Here is a 24,567-nt window from a genome sequence, read left to right as displayed (position 1 = left end):
CTTATGAAAATAATCTTGGATGGAAAATAAAGTATGTTCTACATGATTTATGCACTTTGATTCAAAGCTCCTGTTTGCATGAAATGTGGGGTGTTGTGTACATTTAAGAGATGCAAGAGAATCCAAGGGTGTCTAATTAGAAATGTACAATCATACAGCTTACTTGACACATTCAGGCACTCAGGTAATTCATATGTTGTTAAAACACTTGAGTAGCTCTGATCTGTTCTGCTACTCAGAAAAGCATTCCTACCTGCTATTTGGACATGGAGCAGTGTGGTGTTAGTTATATAGATACACAGAACTGGAGTCTTGGCCTTTGTGGAATTTGCTGCTGAATTGTCAGCAGACCCAACAGCTCAGCTTGAAGGTGTTGCTGTGAAAACTGGTATGTGAAGTAGGTTTTCATGTTGTAACTATTTCAGCTACAATCCTTTTGATGGACCTAATGAAAATCCAGAGGCAGAGCTTCCACTAACTGCTGGAGAGTACATTTACATCTATGGAGACATGGATGAAGATGGCTTCTTTGAAGGTGTGTTCTAGTGGAAAAGGAATGTGACTGAACTGCAGTGGAGATTTGCTCTCCTAAAAAGAAAAATGAGAGAGGAATTTAGTGAATCTTAAAACCTCAAGATAAATATCCAAAGTTAGTTTAATGGAGGGGAGAGCAGGACCTGTTAGAAGAGTTGATTCGTGCCATGATTAATTTTACTCTAAAGCCTGAAATCCTGGTCTGGTGAATTCAGTGGGAGTTTTTCCACTACTTTCAACAGAGTTCCAGGTTTCATCTTCATGTTGTTCCTCCCTGTCCAAGGAAAGCCCATTGATTCCTTCTCCAGGCAGTCTCTTCCCCTCTTCCCAATGGCTGCGTATTGAACCCAGGACCATGGGCAACTGATAGTCTTGATTGCCTTGTGCTCTTTTTGGCAAGTAAGATGTGTAAGCTAAGCAGCCCAAACCACAGTCTTTGTCGTATTTAGTATTATATAGCAAGTTTCTCTTTTGACACCTGTTCTTATGGAAGCATAGTCTAGGGTGATTATTAGACAAATGGAATGGAAAACAAGAATTCTGGACTGTACATTTGTAATGAAGTTTCCTTGTAGTTGTAGGGTCCTGATCTTTTCAGGTGCTTTGCAGGAGCTGAGGCAAATGCATGCCATGTTGCACTGCTTGCTCTTTGACTGTTTTGGCTCTTTCATTCCTTCTATTTCCAAGCTTCTCATTTATTTGTTTATTTATTGTTTAAAGAATAAACAGGTTATTCTTTACTAATCTTTTCTGCTTTCCCTGCTTTCAATTGATTTGCTGTAGGTAGAGTGTGAAATAATGTACAACCCCTACGCCCTGCTCATTTGACACTGATATGATGGTTCTTGCACTTACCAAGAATATTGTGGTATTAGTCATCCCAATGGGTCTTCTTGGGACATATTTGTTACATAAGCTGACGTGACAATGGAGGGAGCTAAACAGGAGGCCAGATCTGAATAGAGAGCTGGAAAGTTGGACTTTCACGAGGAATTCAGAAACAACGGAATGATGAACAAGGGGAAAACGTGAAGCTAATTACATAAAACACTTTCTGGTTAGCTCACTGTGAAGTGTGGAGAGCAGTGAGTTTTCTCACAGTGAATATTAGGATGTAAGTAGAGCAGCTCTAGGAAATGGATTAAACTTGCCCAGGGATGATCTCCCAGAGCTTTCTTTGTTCCTGTGCAGTGCAGTTATGACCTAGCAGAGATGTTGTCAGGTTATCTTCACAGATGGGTTGGAAGATGGAATGGTAGGTGCAGTGGTAACAGGTTTCCTGTTTTTTGTTTAGGGGAGCTGATGGATGGCCGGCGAGGACTGGTCCCTTCCAATTTGGTTGCGGAGCTTTCAGTTGATGACCTCATGACGGTTCTGCCTTCGGAGCTGAACGATCTCACCCATAGTTCATACCAGGAGAAAAGTTTTGTCAGTGCAAGCACCAGCAGTGGAGATAAGAGTGATTTCTCCATTGAAGAGAGTAGCATCAGTCCGTTGGTCAGTAGAGCAGAAGGAGACCAGGAGGAACGTGTTAGTCACACAGCAGTGCCTTACCCAAGAAAACTGACTCTGATCAAGCAGCTTGCCAGAAGCATAGTTGTAGGCTGGGAACCACCGCTTTTGCCTGCTGGCTGCCCAGACATACAGAGCTACAATATCTATGTGGATGAAGAGCTACGTCAAAATGTGAAGAGTGGCTTTCAGACCAAAGCAGTGATTGAAAAGCTGGATTTAAAGACAAAATCTTACCGTGTGTCTGTGCAGAGTGTGACAGAGAAGGGCAGTTCTGATAAACTGCGATGCACTTTCTTTGTGGGGCAAGATCTGTGTGTGGCACCGACTATGCTGAAAGTCAGAAACGTCACTGCCACATCAGCAGAGGTCACGTGGCTTCCCTGCAACAGCAATTACAACCACGCGGTGTATCTGAATGGGGAGGAGTGTGACATAACAAAACCGGGGGTCTACTGGTACACCTTCCGCAACCTGCAGCCCAGCACTCAGTATGTGGCCAAGCTGGAGGCCCGTCCCTTGAAAACACTCTGGGAAGAGGTCTCAGAGGGGCAGGAGCAGAACTCAGCTGTGATACACTTCACTACCCCAATAGCAGGTATCAGAGTAGTTGTGCCCATTGCTGTTGTGAAGGGAGTGCTTGGGACAGAAAGCTTTGTTGGTTCTTTAGTGTAAAGCCTTGGGGTGAATGGAAGCAAAGCTTATTAGGAGCCCAAAGCGTGAGGATATATCCTGTTTTGTCTTAATATTTATGTTCTTTTATTTTAAGAGCTTATTATCTCTTCTGTTTTCATTTGCTCTGGAGAGACCCCCCCCCCCCCCTTTGCTGATTTGAGCAGCATGCTTCTCAGGGTGTGAACGATCTGGTTTGCTGTGACCTGCACTCATTTTGCTCTAAGGGTTGCTGCATCTTGGCCTCAGCTACTTTTGCAAAGTTTTGTTTTCTGTGCTTTAAAGCTTTCCCAGAATCAGACCTTACTTGTTCTGGTTTTGTCTGTCACTTCCCAAGAAGCTGGTGTAGTCATTCCAGTGCAGTTCTGCAGTGGCAAGTCTGGTGTGAGAGTTTTCTCTTTGCTACAAACTGGGGTTTAGTTTGGTGTTGTGCTGTAGTGAGGTGAGCAAGAAAACAATCCGTTTGGTCTCTCCCAGGCACACCTGATGCTCCTCTGGATGTCCAGGTAGAAGTTGGTCCCTCCCCAGGAATCCTCGTTATCAGCTGGTTACCTGTCACTATTGATGCTGAAGGATCTTCCAATGGAGTTCGAGTCACTGGTTATGCTGTGTATGCGGATGGACAGAAGGTGAGGGGGATGATATCACAGAAGGTACAATGCTTGGGCTGTTTATTTTGCTAACTTTGGGTTCAAGAACTGCCCTTCTCAGAAATGCTGAGCAGTGCACAGTAATTAATGCTTCCTGGTTCTTTGCTTGCAGGCAATAGAAGTTACTTCTCCAACGGCTGGGAGTGTCCTGGTGGACTTGTCCCAGCTTCAGATGTTCCAGGCATGCCGGGAGGTTTCTGTGAGAACCATGTCCCTGTATGGGGAGTCGGTGGATTCGGTTCCAGCCCAGATATCCTCGGTCTTGCTGAGAGCCTCTCATCGTTCCTCACCTTCAGATTCTGGTGTTTCTACTGCTCTTACCTCTAGACTGCCCTGTGGAGAACCCAGGGGCTCTCTGCCTGCACACAGCCTGCCCACGCACCAGGCTGCACTCCTGCTTCAACAAAAAGTCCCCACTGATAGCTCAGATGCCAAATTGACTGATCTCTCCTCCAGCCACGATGGCTCAGCACGATCTCTGCCAGAGAAAGTCTCTCTGCTGCTGCAGCTCTCTTCGCCCAGTGCTTCCTTGGTACACACCTCAGGCACTTCCCTGCAGGGATCAGACACTGCACAAGACAAGAAATGCCTGACTGTGCCTCCTCAGCAAGTGGGCAGCACAAAGCTCCCGGGTGAGGGCACAGAGCCTGTCTCCTCGAGGGAAGCAGAACTGAGAAGCCTGGATGAAGGGACAGAAGTGCTGGTAAGTGCGTAACGTCTCCTGCCCAGTACTGCTGGGAAGGAGAATGAATCATTTAGGGGAATGTAACAGCATGCTGCTAGCATGCAGCCGTCCAGTGGCTGGCAAACCAGTGGAGTGTTTGTTGCTGGATATGTGAAAGAGCAGTTGAGTTTCACTGAATCTCACTGCTTCATCATATGTGTACAGACAGGGCAGGAGCAGAATCAGGAAAGCATGAATTCCTAAGGGCTGAATGCTGAAAGGGGTCTTCCCACTAATGGTGATGTCAGTGTTGATCAGTCACTGCTGTGGTCTTTGACTGGAGTCATCTCCAGTCTGGTGGACTTTCCAGTGAGGCAGCCTTGTCTGGAGGAGAGCTGGCAATATGTCGTGGCATTGGGCATTTGAGAGCCTTTGGGATAGATGGGTGATTTCAGGGTGTTTTTAAGATGGTGGTGAGAAGTGTCTGGGACATCTTTGGGAAAAGAGGTGAACTGTCTGTAAGGTGCTCAGTCTGTGATGAGAGGGAAATGAGTCCTGTTGGTGTGTGAGTGGTCCTGCAACATGTGCTGTGCTTATCCTGGTGATGAATTTTTTTGTTTGTTTCCCAGATGGAACAAAACGTCACCAAAATGCCAGAGCTAGAAAGCCCAGCTACCGCTAACCTGACGATACGCATGGAGACCTGCCATACGTGCTCTGTGGAAGAGTCACCAAAAAGTCCCAGTGCTGAAAGAGAGACTGAAGCAAAGGAGAAGAACTTGAGCCTGGAGCTCCTGCCCTCCCCCAGCCAGGCTGAGGAGATGGAGGGCACCCCCCGAGATGCAAGCATGGGTGGAAGCAGCTGCCAGGAGTTCGTGAGGTTGTCACCAAGCAAGGAGGTGGTGAAAGAAATGTCCAGAGTAAAAAGAGAGGTTTGTTTTTACCGTGGCTGAATTTCTGCCAATGGATTGGCTGTGGATGGTGTTTGGTGTGCCTGGGTTTTATAGTTTCAAGTGAAACTTTTCTTTGTGGGCAATAGAATGAGTCTGTCAGTTTGGTGTGTCTGTGCACATGGTTGTGTGTGCATGTGCCAATTGCTGCTCAGGGTGCTGTCTGTTTTGTTTCTTGCCACACTTGACCTGCACATGTACTGGTGAAAGAATGCTCAAATAGTGAAGGTGCCTGAAAGGACTGAAGAAATCTGCTTTGCTTTTCCACAGCAAGAAGAAAAATTATCTGAAATAGGAAGACGACAGCTGACTCTTTTTGCTGAACACAACCGCAGTTCAGACCTTTCAGATATATTGGAGGAGGAAGAGGAAGATGAACTGTCTTCAGAAGCTCTGGATGAGAAGAAATGGGATTCAAGAGAGCCCTGTTACAGGGAGAACGGGGAGAAGGTAACCTGTAGCAGAGTGATGCTTGTGGGGAGTGCCAGTGCAGCCATCCCATGTCATCAGCTCGCAGGAGAAGATGCTGGTTTGAGCCCAGCGCTCTCAGCAGTGCTTGGCTAAATTCCTGTCTGCTCTTCTTTCACTACCGGTGTTGTCTTGTGCTCGTAAAATGCAAGCTCTCTGTGAGAGGGGAGGGTGTTCATAAGTAATAAATGAACTCAGGGTTTAATTAGCTGGAAAAACACGCAGTGTAATGTGAACTTCAGAACCCAGGGTGAAAAATCAATCCTATTGATCATGTTCTTAATATAGATGTAAACAGTGAGCACACAGGAGTTTGTGAAGTCTGCCCATCTGTAGATCCTGTACCAACCCACCGTCCTTCCAAAAGCAAAGCAGAGGCGTTAATACTTTGGTTTCAGTCCTGCAAACACTCCTGAACATGAATAACTTTGTTCAGATGATTTTGTTTAGACCTTTGTTCTCTCGATGAGGATGGATTGAGTATGGGAGCAATGCCGTGATTTTGCAGTTCAGATGTTACAAGTGAGAGAAGACTGGTAAAGTGGAACCATGAGAGATTTATGTATGTTACAACCTCAAACAATTAAAACTAGTTAGAGTGTTATAATGCATCTGTACCAGGAAACGTGCTTAAATCAGCATGACTGGAAAGCGGGATGTAATCATACAAATTATGACAGTTGAAATGAGTATGCATAAGGGAAAGTATTAAGGGTGAATGGCTGAGAAATCAGAAAGATTTGAAGGAAATGTGGTCTGCCTTTATTACAAGAATGTACCCTAATTTATTTCGCACGATCAAAGAACAGATGTAGTTCGCTGCTGCTCTTCTTCTTGCAGGTCTCTTCTAGCCTAAATTATGCTCTTTTTCTAAGGTTCTACCTTTTTGTTTTAGTGTAAGTGTAGTAGGAGGCAAAACAAAACATAGGTAGTTGGGCTGAGACAAATGTTAAAATTCAGGAGTGTTCTTCCAAAAGTTTTATGTGACCTGGTAGGCTCCTTCCAAGCTTTCAAGTGAGACAGAAGCATGCATGACTCCCTGGAGCTACAGGATTTTGCTGTCATTTCCTTATGTTCCATTGTGAGGATGGAGAGATGGGGAGGACTATGGGTCCTCTTGTGGTCACAGGCTGTGTGTGCAGATTGATTCCTGGACACTGAGCAGCTCCAGTGTGCAGTGAGCAGCCACAGAGGAACTGTGCAGCTCCTGTCCCCCATCCAGACTGGGAGTGGTGGAGCTATGGGGGGATTGAGCAGGCAGGATGTTGCAGACAGCTTTCTGTGCAGAGGCAGGACCTGGGAGGGAGCTCTTCCATGCATTGGCCTTTCTTGCTTCCCGCTGCATTGCCAGTTCATCTGATTGTCTTTTGCCAGAAGACCCATTGCTATCGTTTGCTTCCTGTCCTTGCTTCTCTGCAGCCCACAGTCGCCGCTCCATATCGCTGTGCTGGGAGGGAATCAGCTGTAACTTTATCTCTCTTTTTAATGAGTATTTCCTCTCTTTTTTTCCTTTGCTTGTCCTGGCTGTTGCTTTTCTCGGGGGCTGGGTACAGATGGATCTTTGTGATACTGACAGCGATGAGGAGATTCTGGAAAGGATCCTAGAGCTCCCGCTTCAGAAGAACCACAGCAAGAAATTGTTTAGCATCCCTGAAGTGACTGAGGATGAGGATGAAGATGAGGATGAGAAGTGTGTTACAGAGGAAAAGGAAAATCCTCAAGGCACCTTGGAAGCACCTACCTACATTGCAGGAAGGTCTGAGAAGCCACTAAGCACCCAGGATCCATTTCCAAAGGCAGATGGTAGTGATTCCTCCCCAGAACTGTCTGCTCAGACTCCACGGGAGGAGCAGACTGCTAAGGGGAGTAGAGGGGGTGCTGACCATATGAGCCCCAGCTGGAGTCAGAAAAGGGCAAACTGGAACTGGGGCTGCCAGGAGAATGATCTGAAGTCTGGCAGTGGGGCAAGCCCCACTTGGAGCAAGAAGAAGGGAAATAATTATCGAGAGAAGATCCGGGGTCGACCTGAGACGGGTAGGAAGAGACAGAATGATTTCACAGAGCACTGCAGTCGTCTGCTGGGCAACTGCAGCCAGATGGGAGGTGGGTTGTACAGAGCTCCCAGCCTCCGGGAGGAGCTGAACATTGTGAGCAGCTCTGCTGGTAAGGAGGGGTTTGATGCGTACACTCGTGCTAGGCAAAGCGCCTCTCGAAGAAACCAAGGGAAAGCAATGGTCTCAGGGTTTGCAGAACCTGCTGGGATGGCAGCACACTGCTCCAGCTCCAGGAGCCTGGAAATAGACATTGAGTATGACTCTGAAGACGATCAGGATTCAGCCTGTTCTTCTCCCCCTGAGAGCAGGCTCTGGCCAGAAAGGGCCCAGAACTGTCAGGGGGAATGGAGCGATTGCTCCAGTCAGTCTGAGGTTATCCTCACAGATGGCAGAAGGAACCTGACCAGACTGGAAAGAGTGGAAGAGCAGGGTATGGAGTGGGCTGGGTCTCCAAGCCGGCGCCTGCGATCCTTCTGCCAGGAGAAGGAGGCTCTGAGGTGTGAGAGCAGCTCTGAGGAGCAAGGCTGGGAGCAGGACTGTAAGTCACCTGGCTGGAGAAGGAGGCTCGAACATCCTTGGAAGGGGATACGTAGCACCTCCTTGCACAAAAGGGTTGGGTGACTTTTCCTATTCTGGCTTTGAAGCAGCTTGCAGTGGTGTTAGCTTCCCTCCTGCTTCCCTGGCCTGCCTGTATCTTGCTTTGTTCAGTGTTGTCCAGAGAAAGGACCCTTCTCTAGGATCATCCGGAAGAAAATCTGGGAGATTCTATAGTTCTGTGCTGCTCCGTGGCTTTTCTTGTATTAGCTGCTTCTGCTTTTCCTGCCAAATGACACCGATGCAGTATTCCTTTTCACACTGGGTCTTCCTACCTACAGCAAGAGACTGTGGGACACAAATGAGAATCCCCGGTGAAATAAGCTGATTCATGAAAGCTTTCTATGGTTGATGGCTGTAATGTCATTGCCTTCCCTTGGAATGCCCTTTCCTGCATCCTCACATCACTTGTGTCAGGCAGGGTACCTGTCTGCATTTAGCTCTTTTCCAACTCCTATAGCATTCTCAGCTCTAGAGTGTCCCTGAAGAGGAATGTTGCATTTGGATGCACTGCTCTTTGTGGAGTGCGTTTGGGCTGAGCACTGTTCATGTGAGTTGGAAGGCAGAGGCTGCTATTAACTCTCTGGTGGTTCCTGTTGCAGGCTTCTGGTAATAAAGATCCTAGGGGCCAGGAGCTGCCTGGCTCAGCTGCCTGGCAGATTCCCAGCAGAAGAGGGAACAGGAGCTTAAGAAGAAGCCAAGTGCAGAAGCCTTTGCTTTCTGGCCCAGGTGAGTGGGGAAAGAGGGGAGAATCGAGCAGCAAGAAAGAGAGAAGCTGCTGGAAATTGCACAGGTTGACTGCTGGGCTGTACTGGGGCCATGTAGGTCTGTGGCAGGGAAGTGGTGCTGACATTATCTCTGGTGTGTCCCCTGACTGTGCCTAGGTCCTCTAAGGAGCTCTGCTTCAGAAACCACTGTGGAAGATGATGGCATTAGAATATTTGTGGCCCTGTTTGACTACGATCCTGTTTCCATGTCTCCTAATCCTGATGCGGCAGAAGAGGAGCTTCCATTTAAGGAGGGGCAGATCCTGAAGGTAGGAGCAGATGTTGGTGAACGTCTCCTGCTCTGTATGGATCCATTTCTTGTTCCAAGGACAGCATAAACTGTGGGAGGCAGAGCTCCCTCATCTTGGGAGTTTCTTCGGCTTCCCTTTCTCCTTTTTCTTTGTGTCTTAGTCCCCACAGCATCAACGATCCTTGGCCTAACTTTTGCCTTTCAGGTGTGCGGAGACAAGGATGCTGATGGCTTTTACAGGGGTGAATGTGCTGGAAGAGAGGGATACATACCCTGTAACATGGTATCTGAAGTCCAGGTGGAGAATAAGGAAATCAAGATGCAGCTGCTAAAGCAAGGGTTCCTTCCTGCTGACCCACCGACAGAGAGCATAGGTACTGTATCTTAATGTATGTGCTGTGCCAGCTTGTGTCTTTGAAATGCAGAAAGCTCAGTCACACTGCCAAGCTTTGCAGCTGATGCAGCCCACCCAAATAACCCCTAGAGCTTGTCCCCAGGGTCTGAATGCACAGTTCTGACTTCTGTGCTCTCCTTTCTTTTGCAAGTTCGTAATTGAGCCTGCAGGGGTGACCGTACTTGAGTGACAGAATCTGCAGTAGTGGTGCAATGGATTTGACTGAACAGTTTGCACAGAGAGAGGCTGAGGGAGTCTGGCTTCATTAGCCAGGAGAAGAGACCCAATGAGACTTGAGCAGCCTGGTCCAAAGGCAGCATTGACCCTGCTCTGTGCACAAGTTTTAGCTCTAGCTAAAAATCCCTTTGCACCAGAGCTGATAGGATGCACCTCACTCAGCTTTTTCTAGGTATTGATGGTACAAAGGCTTTGTTTTATCCTTCTGATGCTCCTTCTGAAAGATAAAATGCAGCAAAGCAATGACGTTTGTCTGCTGTGTACTGTGCTATTAGTAATGGGCAAAAACGCAGTGTGGATTTCTGTGTGTACTTAGGATGTGGATCATGCTTCATCTGAGTCCACATATGGTAAATGGAGACTGGGGCTCTGTGCACAGAAATCATGGTGTCTGCTTCCCAGGGGAAGCATGTCGTGCCACTCTGTTGCCTGTTCGCTCTTCAAGATGCTTTTCACTTTCCATTCACTGTCTGTTTCTCTTGTCTATTTGCTTTTTTGGATTTTTATTAAGGAAATGGCACATTTTCTCCACCTCCACGCCGCCAAACCGTCCCTCCTCCAAAACCCAGACGCTCCAAGAAAGGTCTGTGTCACCCACTGCTTCCTCTTTGGTTTTTTGCAATAGGATTACAGACTGCATTGAATTTGTACTGCTTGCTTACAGGACCCTCAGATGTTTGTCTCTGTACGACTGCTAGGAAGTGGAAAGAGAGCCCATCCCTGCTGGTGTTAAGTTTTTAACAACAGTGATGTCTTTTATAGTTTTGGAGCTTGACCTCTGCGTCGTATTACGTCCCTGAGTTACTGGCTTAGACTTTGAGTTGCATGAACAGTTTGCTGCTGTGATCTTTGTTCTTTTTGTTGTTGTCTGTCAGTTGTGTGGTGTGGACACTGTTGAAAGAAGGACACCCATTGATTGGATGCTTTTTTTTTCCTCCCCAGCAGAACTAGATAAACAGGAGAAGTACAAGACTCATCCAGGTGAGAACTGCTCTTTACTACTGTGAGAAGAGGAATGCTGTATTGGCAACATAGGATCATATGAAGAGATGCAAGTTTTGTGGTCAAGGGTGAATCCAAGACCCTTTTTTATCCTTCAGAGCACTGTCAGAAAGCAGGCGTTCTCAGGAAGGAAGAGCTTTAGTTCTTTAGTAGTGAGTGAAGTGACTAACCAGGGAGTGTTAGGAGGTCAAGGGCACACATGGTTTTGCTTACTCTTCTGATGCTGCAGTCCCTAAAATCCAGTGTCTTTTGAGGGGATTCTAACCCTGCTGAGTTGTACAGTGATTTATTGATGTCAAGCCTGCAAACACATTACTAAGCCACCCAGGGTTTACCTGGAGCAGGGCATAAGTCCATAAGATGAAGAACAGAACAATTTATCTTTAACTTACAACTCAGTAAATCTTGTTATATTTTTGTCCTACAGGACAGAAGCGTCAGGACTTTGAAGCTGAACTGCTGACTCCTCGCAGTATGGTGGCTGTTTTCGACTATAACCCTAAGGAGAGTTCTCCAAATGCAGATGCAGAGGTAACCAGCAGCTGCTCAGTCTGTTTCACTGTCACTGGGGAGATTTCTTCCTTTAGATGAGACTACTTGTATCTTTCCCCTTGGTCTTGTGCTCCAAGGACTGTGTACTCGACAACAGATCACATCTCCTGTGCAGTAATGTTCTGTTCTCTTGTGGTGTGGTTGCACAAGCAGTCCAGGGAGGCCCTGTGTTTCTGGTGAGAAATTCTGGCAATGCTCCTCTTGTGACCATTGTTCTCTTTCACTCGTTGCAGGCTGAACTGACTTTCAGTGCAGGGGACATTATCACTGTGTTCGGATCCATGGATGATGATGGATTCTACTATGTAAGTACTGGGACTGGGAAGGTCCTTTGGCTCCATCTGAAATCCCTGGAATCCAACTAGTGACAGGAGAGCAGGAATTAGTGGACAAGGTATATTGTGGAACAATGAACAAATGAACGCATCCCTGCTTAGTTCAGGCAGGTTGTCTCTTGCAGCTCATGCTCCTCTAAATCTAATATCCAAATGGTTCTGAGTTTCTTTCTTGGTGTAACTTGACTGTAGGTTTCCCAAAGCCTAGAATACATCTTTCTGCAGTGGACGTCAGTGGCTGCATCAGCATCTGCTACAAGCTGATTTGCCACCAGGGACTTTGACACATGGTCTTGTCTAGGGCAGGAGGCTGAAATGGTAACACAAGGATAAAAATGACCTCTGTCCTACTGCACTCTGACTTCAACAAACACTGATATCTGTTTAATCTACTGTGGATAGCTGGGACTCTGCCTGCCAGTGAGCTGTGTGATAGGCATGTTCTTTAGCTCACCTTTTCCTGCACAGAAAACTCTGTATTCACACATAAAGGATAAAGTTCTTGTCAGGGTAAATTCAGAAGAGACTCTTGTGGATGTTCTGTTTGAGTTCCTTTGTGGTGATGACCAAACAACATTGCAGGGGCTGTTTTGTCTCACCCAACTGCCTGCTGATGAGCTGGAGACAATTCTTTAGTAGGACATTCGAGCCTGGTTTGTAGCTCTAGATGTCAGTGAACACAGAGACAAGGATGTTGGACCAGCAGTCTTTATTCTTTGGAAATATGTAAATACATACAAAAAAACCAGAGTAAATGAAAAGCCTTTAGGTAACCTTTGTCACAACCATGTTCCAGTCGCTTCCAGGAATTTTTTGAGCTTGTAGAGTGCAAATAGGCTTCATAGTTTACAACTTTGATGTGTCCATGTTCCTGGAATAGGTTTGTCATGGTGCTGTCATCTTTTCTTCCTGTAATCTCTGCATTTTTACATTCCGAATTGTTCCACAACTAAGCGAGAATGTGAGTTGTGAAATTTCCTGAGGGTGCTTCCAACATGAGTGTGTTCCTGGGCTGCTCTCAGGCCTTCTCTGCTCGAGTCTGCTCCTCTATTTATTTCTGCCTCAGCCAGGAAGTCTGATGTGGGAACTGAGTCTTGGTCTTGCAGGGAGAGCTGAACCAGCAGAGAGGGCTTGTCCCATCTAACTTTTTGGAAGCTGTAACCTCAGATGGAGACGTGGTCGAGGAGCTTCAATCAAAAGCACTGAGCACTGAGAGCCAGGTAAGATTGTGTGACTACGTAGTACACATCCAAATTGTGACGTAGCTGGAGACTGGGCACTGCACAGCATGCGGCACCTCATGGAGTCATACCGGTTATTGCATGCAGCTCAGTTCATCCCATGGGAGCTCAGAAGTTTATTGGGGAGCACCAGGAGCTCTGACAGATTTAACCTTAGTATGAAAAAAATGTACAAAACAGCAATGTTCATTGAACCCTCGTGCTCGGTGTGGTTGGGTGAGCAAAGAACATGGCAGGTGCCACCAGCAAGTTCTTCAGATGCACACAAGGGTCAGTGGTGAAATCCCACTGCAAACAAAACAGTTCAGGTGGCTTCCCAGGCACAATATTCCTCAGATACGTTCATATCCATTCAAAGGATTTCTGGGGTTATTGACAACTAAGCACTGATGTTTTTCCACCTCTCCCAAGTTAGATGAATCTTAATCCTGTCCAAGGTGCTCTCAGACAGGTTCAAAACACACAGGAGTGTTTCTCAAGCAGATCTGACAAATGAATTCATGGCCTGAGGCTTTGAATTGGCAATACAGCTCATTCCATATCTCACATCCTCACGGTTGGCCAAGGCCTGTTCAGTTATCAGAGGACTGTTATTCCAGCCCCAGCCTGGGTCCCAAAAATCTTGGTGAGAAAATGGATGGAAGCATCTTTGGGTTGGGGTGAATGGGCAGAGGGTGTGCAAAGGAAGCACTGTTGGAATATTAAACACAGCATAACAAGTCTCCCATCAAATCTGGCAGCTTCATTCATCTTGAGAGCTAACTCATCAATGAGCACGTATCCTCACCGTGTATCCTGTCAGAGCTCTGGACTGTGTTAAAGCTACTGCAAGTCTTAACAGAAGCTTCTCCAGCATGACCAGGAGTGGTTTTTAAATGGCATGTAACTTCTTGGATTTAAAATTTTCACCAGATCTCTTCCCATTTGCTTTCTCTGTTCTGATACGACAAAGGCTTGAGAGTAAAGACAGTCTGAAAGTTGAACTGGGGAAGGTGAATTATTAGAACTATTTCTGAGCAAATCTTGAAATGCTGGCAACTGATAACAGTGAAGCAATTTAACCTTCAAACTGACATAAATCTGGCTAGACTGAGCAGTAAGAAATGCAGTGCAAAGAGGAGTATCCAAGAAGTTATGATCGCAAGTCAGGGCACTGGAACATCAATGGGCAGCAGCCAGGAGTGGTCTGCTGTACTGCCATGGCTGTTGAATGGATCTTTTTGCATTGCTGATATGCAGTTTCTGTCAAAGACTGATTGTGAAGCATCTTCAGAAAGTGTTCAATGATAATTGATTTCATGTATTTATTTCTGCCTGTATTATGCACCCATGGCGGTTCTTTTCTTCAGAGAATGAGGAAGAGAAGAGTCCAGTGATAGATATGAATGGTACATAGAGAGCAACCATGTAAGTTTGTTTGAGAAGATCTTTTCCATTTCCCACTCGCTCTATTAGAGAGTTCTGCACTTGCAATTTGTTCCTACTCTTGCTTGTAGATTGACAAGCTTCTCTGGTGCTCTGTCACCAGCCTGAAGCCCTCTGATGGCCGTCCTTTCCCTGCTCAGTTAGGGAGCTGCAGTCATTTCCCTTTAACTATTTGATATTTGATGATGGCGTTGATAATGAGCTGCCCTTTCTGAAAATAATTATGCTGTTTGTGACTTGGCCTGGCTCCTGCCTCTCATTGGCATGCAGCCTTTCATGCCCAGGGCAACAGGAGAAATGGTGCACTATTGGTTGAGCCTCTTCGGATCTGCCCCAGCTGTGCTGGGAGCCCACCATCCTGCCCTGTCTGCCCAACAGACACTTTACACTTTCCATCCTTGCACTCAGTAGGTGTTTAACTTCAGTTTCTTCAGCTGTGAAGCAGCATCTGCCCTCGTGTCCCCAGTGGGGCTTTCCTGCTCTACTGTCTGTAGCTTGAAGTTAAGGAATTTTGGGGTATCTGAGGTCAGGCAGAGTCTGGGTGAGAAGTAGAAAACACTTCAGCTCTACCAGAAGCTTCCTGTCTGAATGAGCAACCACAGAGAGGCCGAGCCTTGCAGGGTGAGGGACAGAGCGGTGGGAGAAGGCAGAGTTCTCTGGCTGAGGTTTGTGTTGGGATAATATCCTTCTTCAGCTCTAACTTCTGCCTTTTCCTTTGTTTTCTCTTTTCTCACCCAGTTAAATCCAGATGGATCTGTTGATCACAGTGACTTCTCACCAACTCCTCCTGCACTTCCTTCCTGTCTTGTCGTGGGTGAGCAGCACCCAGAGCAGGCATCGCTGGCTGTTATCAAATGCAGTGACTTACCTGGTCAGAGCAAAAAGAAGAGAGGCTTCTTCATCAAAGGAAAACAGCTCTTCAGAAAACTTGGGTCCAATAAGAAAGACTAACGTGTGGCCTGCCTGCGCAGTCCATGCAGGCGCTGAACATTGAGGAGAAGCCCTGGCAATAAGCTGACTGCAGTGCTTGTGTAGGAGGAAGGCGTACATTGGATAGAGGAAACTCCTCAGTGGGTCTGGGGGCTGCACACTCCACTGAGAGCTCGGCCGTGGTGCCCACCCCGCGTGGTGGCACTGGGGTGTGCGAGGCCTCGGCTGGAGGATGCAGCTGCCCCCGCAGTGCTGTCCTGCTCCAGCAGCCCTCGGTTCCCTGTACATATTTTAACCTGAGAAATATATCCTGGCTGTAAGTTAGCTAAATGGCTTTTCCCAGCAAAGCCCCTTAGGAAGAGCTCCCTCGTAGCGCACCCCCAGTATTTCTCTGCTCCAAAGGAGGCTGTGTCGAGTCCTTCACTTCCTGCAAAGAAAATTGGCACTTTTCCCACGAATCCCCTGTGCTGTCTCTGGGCTGAAAAGTGAGTTATCGGTACTGTAACCTGTAAATACGGCTGTGCCTCGGAGCGTCCCACACTGCCTCAGTCATCTTCCAGCACGAGGATTCCCATGGAGGAAGGAGCGATGCCCAGGAGGGGGTCGATGCTTCTCCTCCATCGTGGGCTGCCGTAAGCTGCTCTTGGCTGGCTCACCTTCACCACGCGCTGCCTGGGGACTCCGCCTTATTTATTTATTTATCTGACTCTTTATTTATGTATTTATTTGTCCTTGTCCGCCTCTCTCACCGTTTCCTTTGGCTGTTTCAGTGGCTGCTCCTCTCTTGTTGGAGCGTTTGGAGAGCAGAGCTGGGGATGGAGAGTTTGCAGCTGTTTTCATTCGAGATGACGCGTTCCTTCAGTTCAGCCTCGTCCCTTTCTAAGCCACGGAGTTTTGTACTACATGGTTTCTATCCTTTCCTGTGTTTCTTTCTTTGCATGTATCAGTGGGTTCTTGTTTTGAGAAGGACGGTGATGTGAGGTATGTGAGTGATGCCAGCACAGTGTCCACATGTTGGTGATGAGGTATGTTTTTATTTAATATCAGATTTTATTATAATAAAGTCTATTTTCACAAAAACACGCTTTCCTTAAAAAAGCTCGTGCTTCGTTGCTGCTTCCTGTGTTGTGCTGGTTTGTGCTGGGGGAGCACTTCAGTCCGTGGTACCTTGAGGGTCCTTCAAACCCCTCGGGGCGGCTCCATCCCGCGGAGCTCCCGCAGCCCAGCAGGGGGCAGAGCTGACCCGCAGGAGCGGAGTGGGGCGGAGCTGATGCGTCCTGGATGCTGCTTCCATAGGGGAAGAATCGTTACCGCCTGGTAACTGTAAGTGCTTGCGATCCATGGGGGAGGTAAAAAGGAAGGAGAGGAAAGGAAGAAGACGCCTTGCTGCTACAAGCTCGTTCCCCTCTGCACAAGCTCGGCATGTAATTTGTATCAGATCTGACCACTTTGTTGGTTTAAATGCATTCACAGTAGCAGAGAATCACCGAAGTTGGAAAACAGCTCTGAGATCACCACGGCCCTGAACGATCCGTGTATAGGATGCCGTATTCAGTTCTACTGCTCACAGAGTTGGCTCCAGGATGTTTGAATGTTTTAATTACAGCGCAGAGCAGCTTTTGGAGGAAAACATTTCCTAATATCCGACCTGGGAGATATTTCAGTGCTTTCTGCCTTTCAGACCACGTTCCCGAACGAGCCGTACAAACTAATAGGCAGAAATCAGCTGGAGATGGATCTCCAGACTCACGGCTCCGTTTCAGTGTTTGTTTGGCTCTTTCCTGTCGCTGAGGAAATGCTCCATGTGCTGCTGCCCCGCTCGGCTCCATGAAGAAGATCCTGATGGCACAGGATCACAAGATGGTGGATGAGCTCCGGAATCACCTCTCTGAGCAGCATGAAGGCATTGGGCTTCATTTAGCTGCTCTTAACATGTAGCGTGGCAGAGATCATGGCCTCCCAGGTAAGCTGGCTGTGGCAGCAGAGCTTCCAAAGGGAAACAGTGAAAATCAGGCTCTCGTGGGACTGAACACTGGGAAACGTCTCCAGCCCGTGCTTGGCTGAAACTCTGCTCAGAAAATTTCACTGCATGATGTGAAAATGTCACTCAATTTTCTCTCCCCAGACAGTGTCCCAGGAAAAAAATACATGAAAGAGAGAGAAAGAGAGAGAGAAAAGCATGTCAGAGCCACTCATGGGGCTCTGCAACATGAAAAACCAGTGCAATGGCATTGCAAGATGGTCTTGAGAAACAGGTTGTTGATACAACTGGATGGAGGGTGCTGTTGCCTAACAGCGTTATTAGGCTGATGCAAGTGCCTGGAGCTGCTGTGCCATTGATGAGGAGCTCTGGATTCATGGGCTTGGAGTCGAGACGGAGGCTTTGCATGTGATGCAGATGTGTGGTCAGGTTTTGCTCTCAGCTCTCATGCAGAGCTTGACACAGAGGCCTGCTTTTGGCTGAAGGTTCCTGCCCCATAGAATCATAACATCACAGAATTGCTGAGGTTGGAAGAGATCTCTATGATCATCCAGTCCAGCTGTTCACCTGCCACCAATACTGCCCACGTCCCCCAGTGCCACATCCCCAGGGCTCTGAACACCTCCATGGACGGTGACCCCACCACCTCCCAGGGCAGCTGTGCCACGGCAGCACCATTCTCCCAGGTATGTTTTTCCTAATATCCAGCCTAGAGGAGGGCTGTGTCCCCAAGCACACGGTGTTCATCCTGCCCACAGCCACGTACACACCCTCCATTTACAGAGCCTTGCTATTGCATGTTTGCCTCTGCTTGCCAGCAGCTCCCACACACAGCAGCTCTGCAGCTCCCTTGCTAAACCAGCTTTCCGTGCTTATTTTCACTGGGCGCTGCAGCCTTGCAGAAGCATCTCTCCCGAACCTCATTCCACCACTGCACCGCCTACATGTAATGATCAGAAGAATCTGAACTCTGCTCCACAACACTGAGCACCAGTTACTCACTTACTGCGCTCTGCAACACTCCTCTGGTTGACTCTGGGCTGGAGGATGGAGCTATTGCTTCTTCACTACCCATTCACTTTTCTGCTCCTTGCAGTTCTAATCCTTTGCTGGATGTATCCTGCATTCAGATACTTCTGCAAGATGACCTTCTATCAGGTGTGGATCTTCACCATCAGCTTTCTGGTTATCATCGTTGCTCTTCCTCGTGGCCGCAACTGTGAAAACATGAAGTAAGTTTGTGCTCTGGGCATTGATGGAGTCGACTTGTGCTCTGCTTGGGAGGGTGGTGGCAGCTGCGCTGTGGTGGGTGTTGGTTGTTTGCTGGGATGCCATTAGCAGCAGTGCATGTTAATGCAGGTTTTGGGGCAGTGGGTTGTAGGTGGGAGCTGGGGTCACCTCTGCTACACAACAGCCCAGGGCTTTGTGGCCTCCTGAGCACTACAAGGCAGGATTCACTCCTCCAGAAGGATCCCAGCTCTCTCCTTGCTGAGCCTCAGCTTTTTACTTTAAGACATATTCTTGACATTTGTGCCTGATTTTCTCTTTGTTTTTCCAATGTCTGCCTGTCCTCAAGTGGCAAATTCATCTCTTCCCACTATTTGGGCAACAGGGGTGGCAGGTCCATGGCAGGTTTACTGCAGCCCATACACACAGCTCAGCAAGTTGGACAGTGCAGTAGAGTACAAACACTGCACTATGAATGTGGGCATTAAATTCAAATACATATGGGTTGATATTCAGCTGATCCACACAACTGTGGTATTTGGAGTTGCCAGGCCATTGGTCTGAGCTATCCCAAGGGAAACCTGGCAGCTGTCTTTGTTTTCTCCAGTGGCAGCTAAAGAGCCACCCTAGCTGCTTTTCTCCCAGACAGACAAGTCAGATCTGGGTCTATGGACAAACAATCTGCTCCTCAGCAGGTCTGTGCTGTTCTGGACAATTGGTGTTTGGTTCCTTGGCTCAGTTTTAGTTTTTCTCTAGCTCAGGACTGTTCCCTGTTTGCAGGATTCTGCGCATGGCGATTCTTCCAGTCAAACACATCCTTGGTGTCAAGATAGTGGTGAAGGGCAAGGAGAACCTCAAGACTAAGAAGCCTTGTGTCCTCGTGTTGAATCACCAGAACTCCCTGGACATTATGGGTACATGGGGAACCTGATCCTGCCTTCTCCTCCTTGCTGCATAGTTATGAAATCCCTACAGTGCAGGTTGCTGTGAAGTCCTTCCCACTTGGCCCCAGGCCCAGGGTGTGCTCTGAGGCAGAAGAGCACAGCAGTGCTAAGGAAACCTCACTGGTCCTTCCCAATAGAACTGGGATGAGAACATCAGCAGGGCACAGTGGTGTCATGGTTATTCAGTGTTGGCAAAGGCTCTGGGTGGGAGGTTGGCCTGCAGATAACCCAGATCCCTTTTCCAACATCTTGTGGTTGGGTGGGAGCTGCAGGCGTGAGGTTCCCCAAAGCAAAAAGCTGGAGGGAACCTCCATGTAGATGAAAACTTTTCCTGTCCTTGTCCTTCTCTTGCAGTGATGATGCAGATATTGCCGAATCGCTGCGTGCCCATTGGAAAGAAGGAAATACTGTACATGGGCTCTTTTGGCATCGCATGTTGGCTTTCAGGCGTCATTTTCATCGACCGCAAGAAGAGGGAAGAGTCCATCGCCATCCTGACGGAGGTGGCACACACCATGCGCAAAGACAACGTGAGTGGGACTTCCTGCCTTCCCCACTTGGAGCAGGAGGTGCTGCAAAATGTGGTTCTGAAATTTGTGGTCTAGTGGGCAGGTGGTGGATGGACCGTTGGACTGGATGATCACAGGGGCCTTTTCCAACCTTAATATTCTGTAATTCTCTGTCTGTGCAGTGATTTAGAATAGCACCTGGAGATGGCTCCATCTCAATGTCTTTTCCCTCCTGCAGTTCCATGTCTTGGTCTACCCTGAAGGAACTCGCAATCACAGTGGCTCCATGCTGCCCTTCAAACGTGGGGCCTTCCAGCTGGCCGTGAGAGCCCAGGTGAGAGCTGAGCCGCCTTCCTCCTGCCCCTTGGGATGCAGTTTGGCCACCAGCAGCCTGGTCCCTCACTTCCCTTTGGACTGAGCACCCATCCAGAAGCCTGCAGGTGGTACAGGGCAATTTGCAGATTCACTCACTGTAGACTGTTTCCCCACAGGTCCCCATTATTCCTGTAGTGATCTCTTCCTACAACAGCTTCTACAGCCAGAAGGAGAAGAGATTCACATCAGGTGAGGATCACCTGTTCCACCCTTTTCTTCCCTGATGCCAACCCAAAATGGGCTTCTGCCCCTTCCCTATGTCAGCACACACTCTTTCCTAGGAGCAGGACTTGCAGCTGAAATTCTCATCCCTGTCGTCATTTGTACCTCTGTAGTTATTCCCTTGAAAGCAGACACCTCTTAGAGAGTTAAACGCTCCATTATCTGTTTCTACTCAGCTTTTTCCCACTGGGTTTATTCTGTCCCCTGCTGGCCGTGCAAGAGCTGTTCAGTCCTGGAAGCATTCCCCTGCTGGCAGTTTGATGGCAGCACGAGCAGGGCTTCCAGCTGTTTAATGTATTGTATGGGTTTTTGCCCTCCTCTTTTGGGAGGGCATCTTCTCTTGCTGTCTTACATCACTCCCCCTCCCTGACCCTCCTGTCTCGCACTTCCAGGGACGAGCACCATCCAGATCTTACCAGCAGTGGAGACCGTTGGCCTGAGCTCAGATGATGTCCCCAAGCTCACAGAGCAGGTCCGTGACTCCATGATGAGTGTCTATCAGAGGATATCGGGAATGACGAATGGGGGCTCCCATGAGTGACCTCACAACCACAGAAAGGCCTGGAAGCAGAAAACACAAAGGACTGCAAACCTGACAGGGACAGGCAAAAGCACGGAATCATTTGATTTGAAAGGGACTCTTGAAGCCCATCTGGTCCAACACCCACAGCTCCATCAGTGCTCAGAGCCCCTCCAGCCTGACCTTGGCTGTCTGCAGGGATGGGGCACCCACTGTATGTCTGGGCAACCTGTGCCACTGCCTCACTGCCCTTACTGCACAAATCTTTCTCCTTGTTTCCAATCTAAATCTCCCCTCTTGTCCTGTCACAACAGCCCCTGCTAAAGACTCTGTCCCCTTTCTTACAGGGGACCGTTGGCTTTCTGGGCTGTGAGGGCACACTGCTGGCTCGTGCCCAGCTGCCACCCATCACTACCCCCAGGTCCTTTTTGGCAGAGCTGTTGTTCATCCTGACACCCCACAGCTTGTACTGGTGGCAGGGGTTGCCATGACCCACGTGTAAGGTGTCCACACGCTGTATTGTGATTAAAAAGTAAAAATGGTTTGTGTCTGTGTATGGGCCAACTTGGTGGCCATGGCCTGGAACAGAACAGACAGCAGCTCTCCAAGTTTTGGGTCTGTGTGATGTGACAATCCCATCACAGTAGAGCAAACACAACAGTAGACTCAGTCTTGAGCTCCCCTGTGTGAAGCACGTGTCATCAGCAGCAGTTGGCTCAGCACGACATTTGGGCAGCAGTTCCAAAGCAGTGGGTGCCATCATTAGGAGCTTCCAGCACTGGTTGCAAGAGCAGGATTAGAAACTGCCCATGAAGCAGAGAGGGCTGCTGAGCATCAGAAAGTCTCTGCTAGACACCTACTGCTCTCCATGTTTCTATGTGACTGCATGTCTTAAAAGAGCAATAGGCCAATGGGAACATGACAGCTGGGTTCACCTGAGTCTTGTTTCCCCTCTGAGACGCTGTGCTCAAAAGGTGCCTCCAGTGACCTGGATCCTGGAGGCCCTTTGGAATCTTCAGGACAAACTGATGGTGCTTGAGGAAGTTTCACTCTGAGCTGTTGGTTTTCAGTGCCCTGCAATTTCACTGCTGCCAGGTTATGCAAAGGCAGCTCGACTTCCTCCCAGCCTGGTGATAAAAAGGTCACAGGAAGCAGCTCAACACATTTCACTGACCATAAGATGAAGTTCATAAACAAATCAGGAAGCTGCTATTGTTCAGAGGGAAGGGAAGTGACACCTTGGTTAGGTTCCCGAAGCAGTCACCACAATTCAGCCCTTATACCCAGTGAATGAAGCTGACCATGAGAACTGCATGGAGATATCTGTGCCTCTGTGCAGAAGGGCAACATAGGAAACTGCAGTGTGGAAATCCATATGTGGGTTGCTAGAAGGAAAAGCTCCTTCTGCTCTGTCTTCTGCAATCTTCTATTCCCTTGTATCATAATCACGACTGTGTGTTAGACTGCTGTTGTGCCAGGCCATGCACTGTCAAAATAGCTGCAGATACTCCTCAAAATACTGTCAGGCTTTAAGGAAGGAAAGGGAAAATCAGAGGCTTAGTCCAGCAGAGTAGAAGTTTGAAGCAGATTGAGGAATCCTGATTGATTTCTTCATGGACACCTTTCCTGTGAAGGAAGATTCAGGCTGTCCTGGAAAAGATTACCTGACCTGGAATACAGTGCTGAGGGAAGGACACATACACGTGAGGTACTGCTGGGACTATTAGTGCTCATAGGATCGAGGTCTGGTCATGACAGTGTGTTCACCTTATTGCCAGATAGTGGGATGCACCGCTGAGCAGCGACTGCAGTCAGCCAGCTGTGCCCAGCAACGCCAGCACTGGAGAAAAGCTGTCCCTGTTTTCTGAAGCTTGAAAGATAAAAGCAGAATTGGAGCATTTCTATTAAGTGACAAAGTCTGTCCCATCAGTGCTGCTTTTCTTGTGGGTTTTTATCTTTTTTTTTTTTTGTGGCTTTCTGTGTTGTGTAACATCAAATAGTGCCATTTGTTACACGAGAAGAGCTGTCATTTTTCCTCTTCTATTTTTCTATAAACACATCCTGTTCTTAATAGACAATATTGTTCTGTCTGTAAATATTCCGATGACATGCAGACAGGCATCCACTGACAGTCACACAAGAAGTGATAAGAAAAAAGGCATCAAAGTGAATCACCTGAGCTGCACTGTGGGCATTCTGGCCAGTGTAACAAAAGCCTGAGTCCAGCCAGGCTGCAAGAGCCAGGTGAGGATGTGGTCCTCAATGGACCCAGCTCCCGTCCAGACCACACCTTCCCCATTAGTGCTGCAGCAGCCATGCTAAGGCAATGCACATCACACCGGACACAGGCGATGTGGCATCATGGACACAGTGCAGCCCGTGTCCCAGCACACAGCCAGCATGTCCCCAAGGTTGAGTGAAGCAGAGCATGGCACAGCTGATAAATGCCAGCAGGGGCTTTTCCTGCTTGGGGGAAACAGGGCTGTGAGACTCTGTGCTGTCAGCAGGACAGTGTCTGGAGTTCCTACACAGCCAAGGACAGAGCGATGCTGAGCTGAGTGCAGCTGCCTGGGCTGTCAGAAGGATGCACAGATGTCATGGTTTCGGTTGCCTCAACAAGCTCTACCAAAGCGTGAGCAGTGGCAGTTCTGTGGTTGGGGCATGTCGATATTTCTCTGTGGTTTCTTAGATCTCTATCTGGAGCTGGCAGTCATTATGTCAGAGGCAGTAACGGCTCCCAGAGCTCTGCTGGCAGCAGTGGGCTCACTTACACAACCCATCCTGGGCACACGGCCCCTGTGCTGGATGAGAACAGGGAGATGGGTGATTGCCCACCCTGATTGCAAGGGAAAGAGACAAAAGGAGGAATTACTTTCAGAGCAGTCCTCAGAAATAGTCAGAACAATTGGCTAATTGCAATATTCAACTTGGAATCTCCCTTCCAACTCCCCAAGAGCGGTTTGGGAAAGTTCCTGCAGAGCTGCTTGTCCTCCCCTCCCATGGAGATGTGGTGGTGGAGGGGACACAGGAGCAGAGCAGCAGCTCCTGCCACGCTCCCCATCACGCCAGAGGGGCTGTGGGAAGCCACAGAACTGCAGGGAGAGGAGCTCGTGGTGCCTCGTGAGCTGGGCATGACTCTCCTGGGCAACCACAGCCGTGAGCTGGCAAACATGGTGCTGCAGGAGAAAAGAGGAGGTAAGAAAAGGGAAACGTTCCCTGCACATCCTGGGGAGTCCTCATCTCGTGGCAAGGAGCCCCATGACCGTGTGTGTGCAATAGGTTGTGGTTCTGGCACAAGAGCAGCTCCAGGGCTCAGCCTCCTGCATCCCACCCTGTGTCGTGTTGGCTCCACATCTCTGGGACAAGGTGGCACTCGGAGCATCTCTGTGGGCTCCCCAGGAAAAGACCTTCTTGTCTGTGCCCAGACCCACCATGGCACCCAGTGGGACGGAGCTGGCATCCTCCTGGTCCTGTGCTGAGATGTTGGGGGTTGTTGTCATCCTGGTGAATGTGTGAACCCGCTGCTCAAAGCTGCTTCACATCCTGTCTGGGTCAGCG

General features: G+C 48.4%; 2 protein-coding genes across 15 annotated transcripts in view; both read left to right on the top strand.

Moving 5' to 3' along the window:
• The window catches only part of TSPOAP1 (TSPO associated protein 1), a 37,729-nt gene extending 21,416 nt beyond the window's left edge, over window positions 1-16,313 (top strand). For 2 of the 12 annotated variants that reach the window (XM_015880822.2, XM_015880820.2), the window contains exons 15-30: window positions 426-535; window positions 1,829-2,644; window positions 3,196-3,347; window positions 3,481-4,071; window positions 4,662-4,964; window positions 5,253-5,432; window positions 7,004-8,116; window positions 8,701-8,827; window positions 8,983-9,134; window positions 9,321-9,489; window positions 10,258-10,329; window positions 10,689-10,727; window positions 11,176-11,279; window positions 11,534-11,605; window positions 12,742-12,855; window positions 15,040-16,313. In XM_015880822.2, the coding sequence (XP_015736308.1) occupies window positions 426-535; window positions 1,829-2,644; window positions 3,196-3,347; window positions 3,481-4,071; window positions 4,662-4,964; window positions 5,253-5,432; window positions 7,004-8,116; window positions 8,701-8,827; window positions 8,983-9,134; window positions 9,321-9,489; window positions 10,258-10,329; window positions 10,689-10,727; window positions 11,176-11,279; window positions 11,534-11,605; window positions 12,742-12,855; window positions 15,040-15,252 (4,327 nt within the window). In that variant the 3' untranslated portion in view covers window positions 15,253-16,313. The other 10 variants (XM_015880821.2, XM_032448359.1, XM_015880825.2 and 7 more) reach the window with 9 other exon arrangements.
• A 112-nt stretch (window positions 16,314-16,425) lies between these two features.
• Window positions 16,426-21,557, top strand: LOC107322622 (1-acyl-sn-glycerol-3-phosphate acyltransferase alpha-like). 3 transcript variants are annotated; one of them, XM_015880834.2, is made up of 7 exons: window positions 16,426-17,898; window positions 18,343-18,444; window positions 19,220-19,353; window positions 19,738-19,913; window positions 20,131-20,226; window positions 20,384-20,456; window positions 20,882-21,557. In XM_015880834.2, exons 2-7 carry the CDS (start codon window positions 18,356-18,358, stop codon window positions 21,028-21,030), a joined length of 717 nt encoding a protein of 238 aa, XP_015736320.1. In that variant the 5' UTR covers window positions 16,426-17,898; window positions 18,343-18,355; the 3' UTR covers window positions 21,031-21,557. The 3 variants fall into 3 exon arrangements, with proteins under 3 accessions (XP_015736320.1, XP_015736319.1, XP_015736318.1); XM_015880833.2 differs by having other exon boundaries at window positions 18,309-18,444; XM_015880832.2 differs by lacking the exon at window positions 16,426-17,898 and having other exon boundaries at window positions 17,905-18,444.
• The last annotated feature ends 3,010 nt before the right edge of the window (window positions 21,558-24,567 follow it).

This window comes from Coturnix japonica, chromosome 19, assembly GCF_001577835.2.
Source record: "Coturnix japonica isolate 7356 chromosome 19, Coturnix japonica 2.1, whole genome shotgun sequence".
Lineage (NCBI taxonomy): Eukaryota > Metazoa > Chordata > Aves > Galliformes > Phasianidae > Coturnix > Coturnix japonica.
The sequence above is the reverse complement of the archived record's forward strand: the minus strand, read 5'-3'. Positions and strand labels throughout refer to the sequence as shown.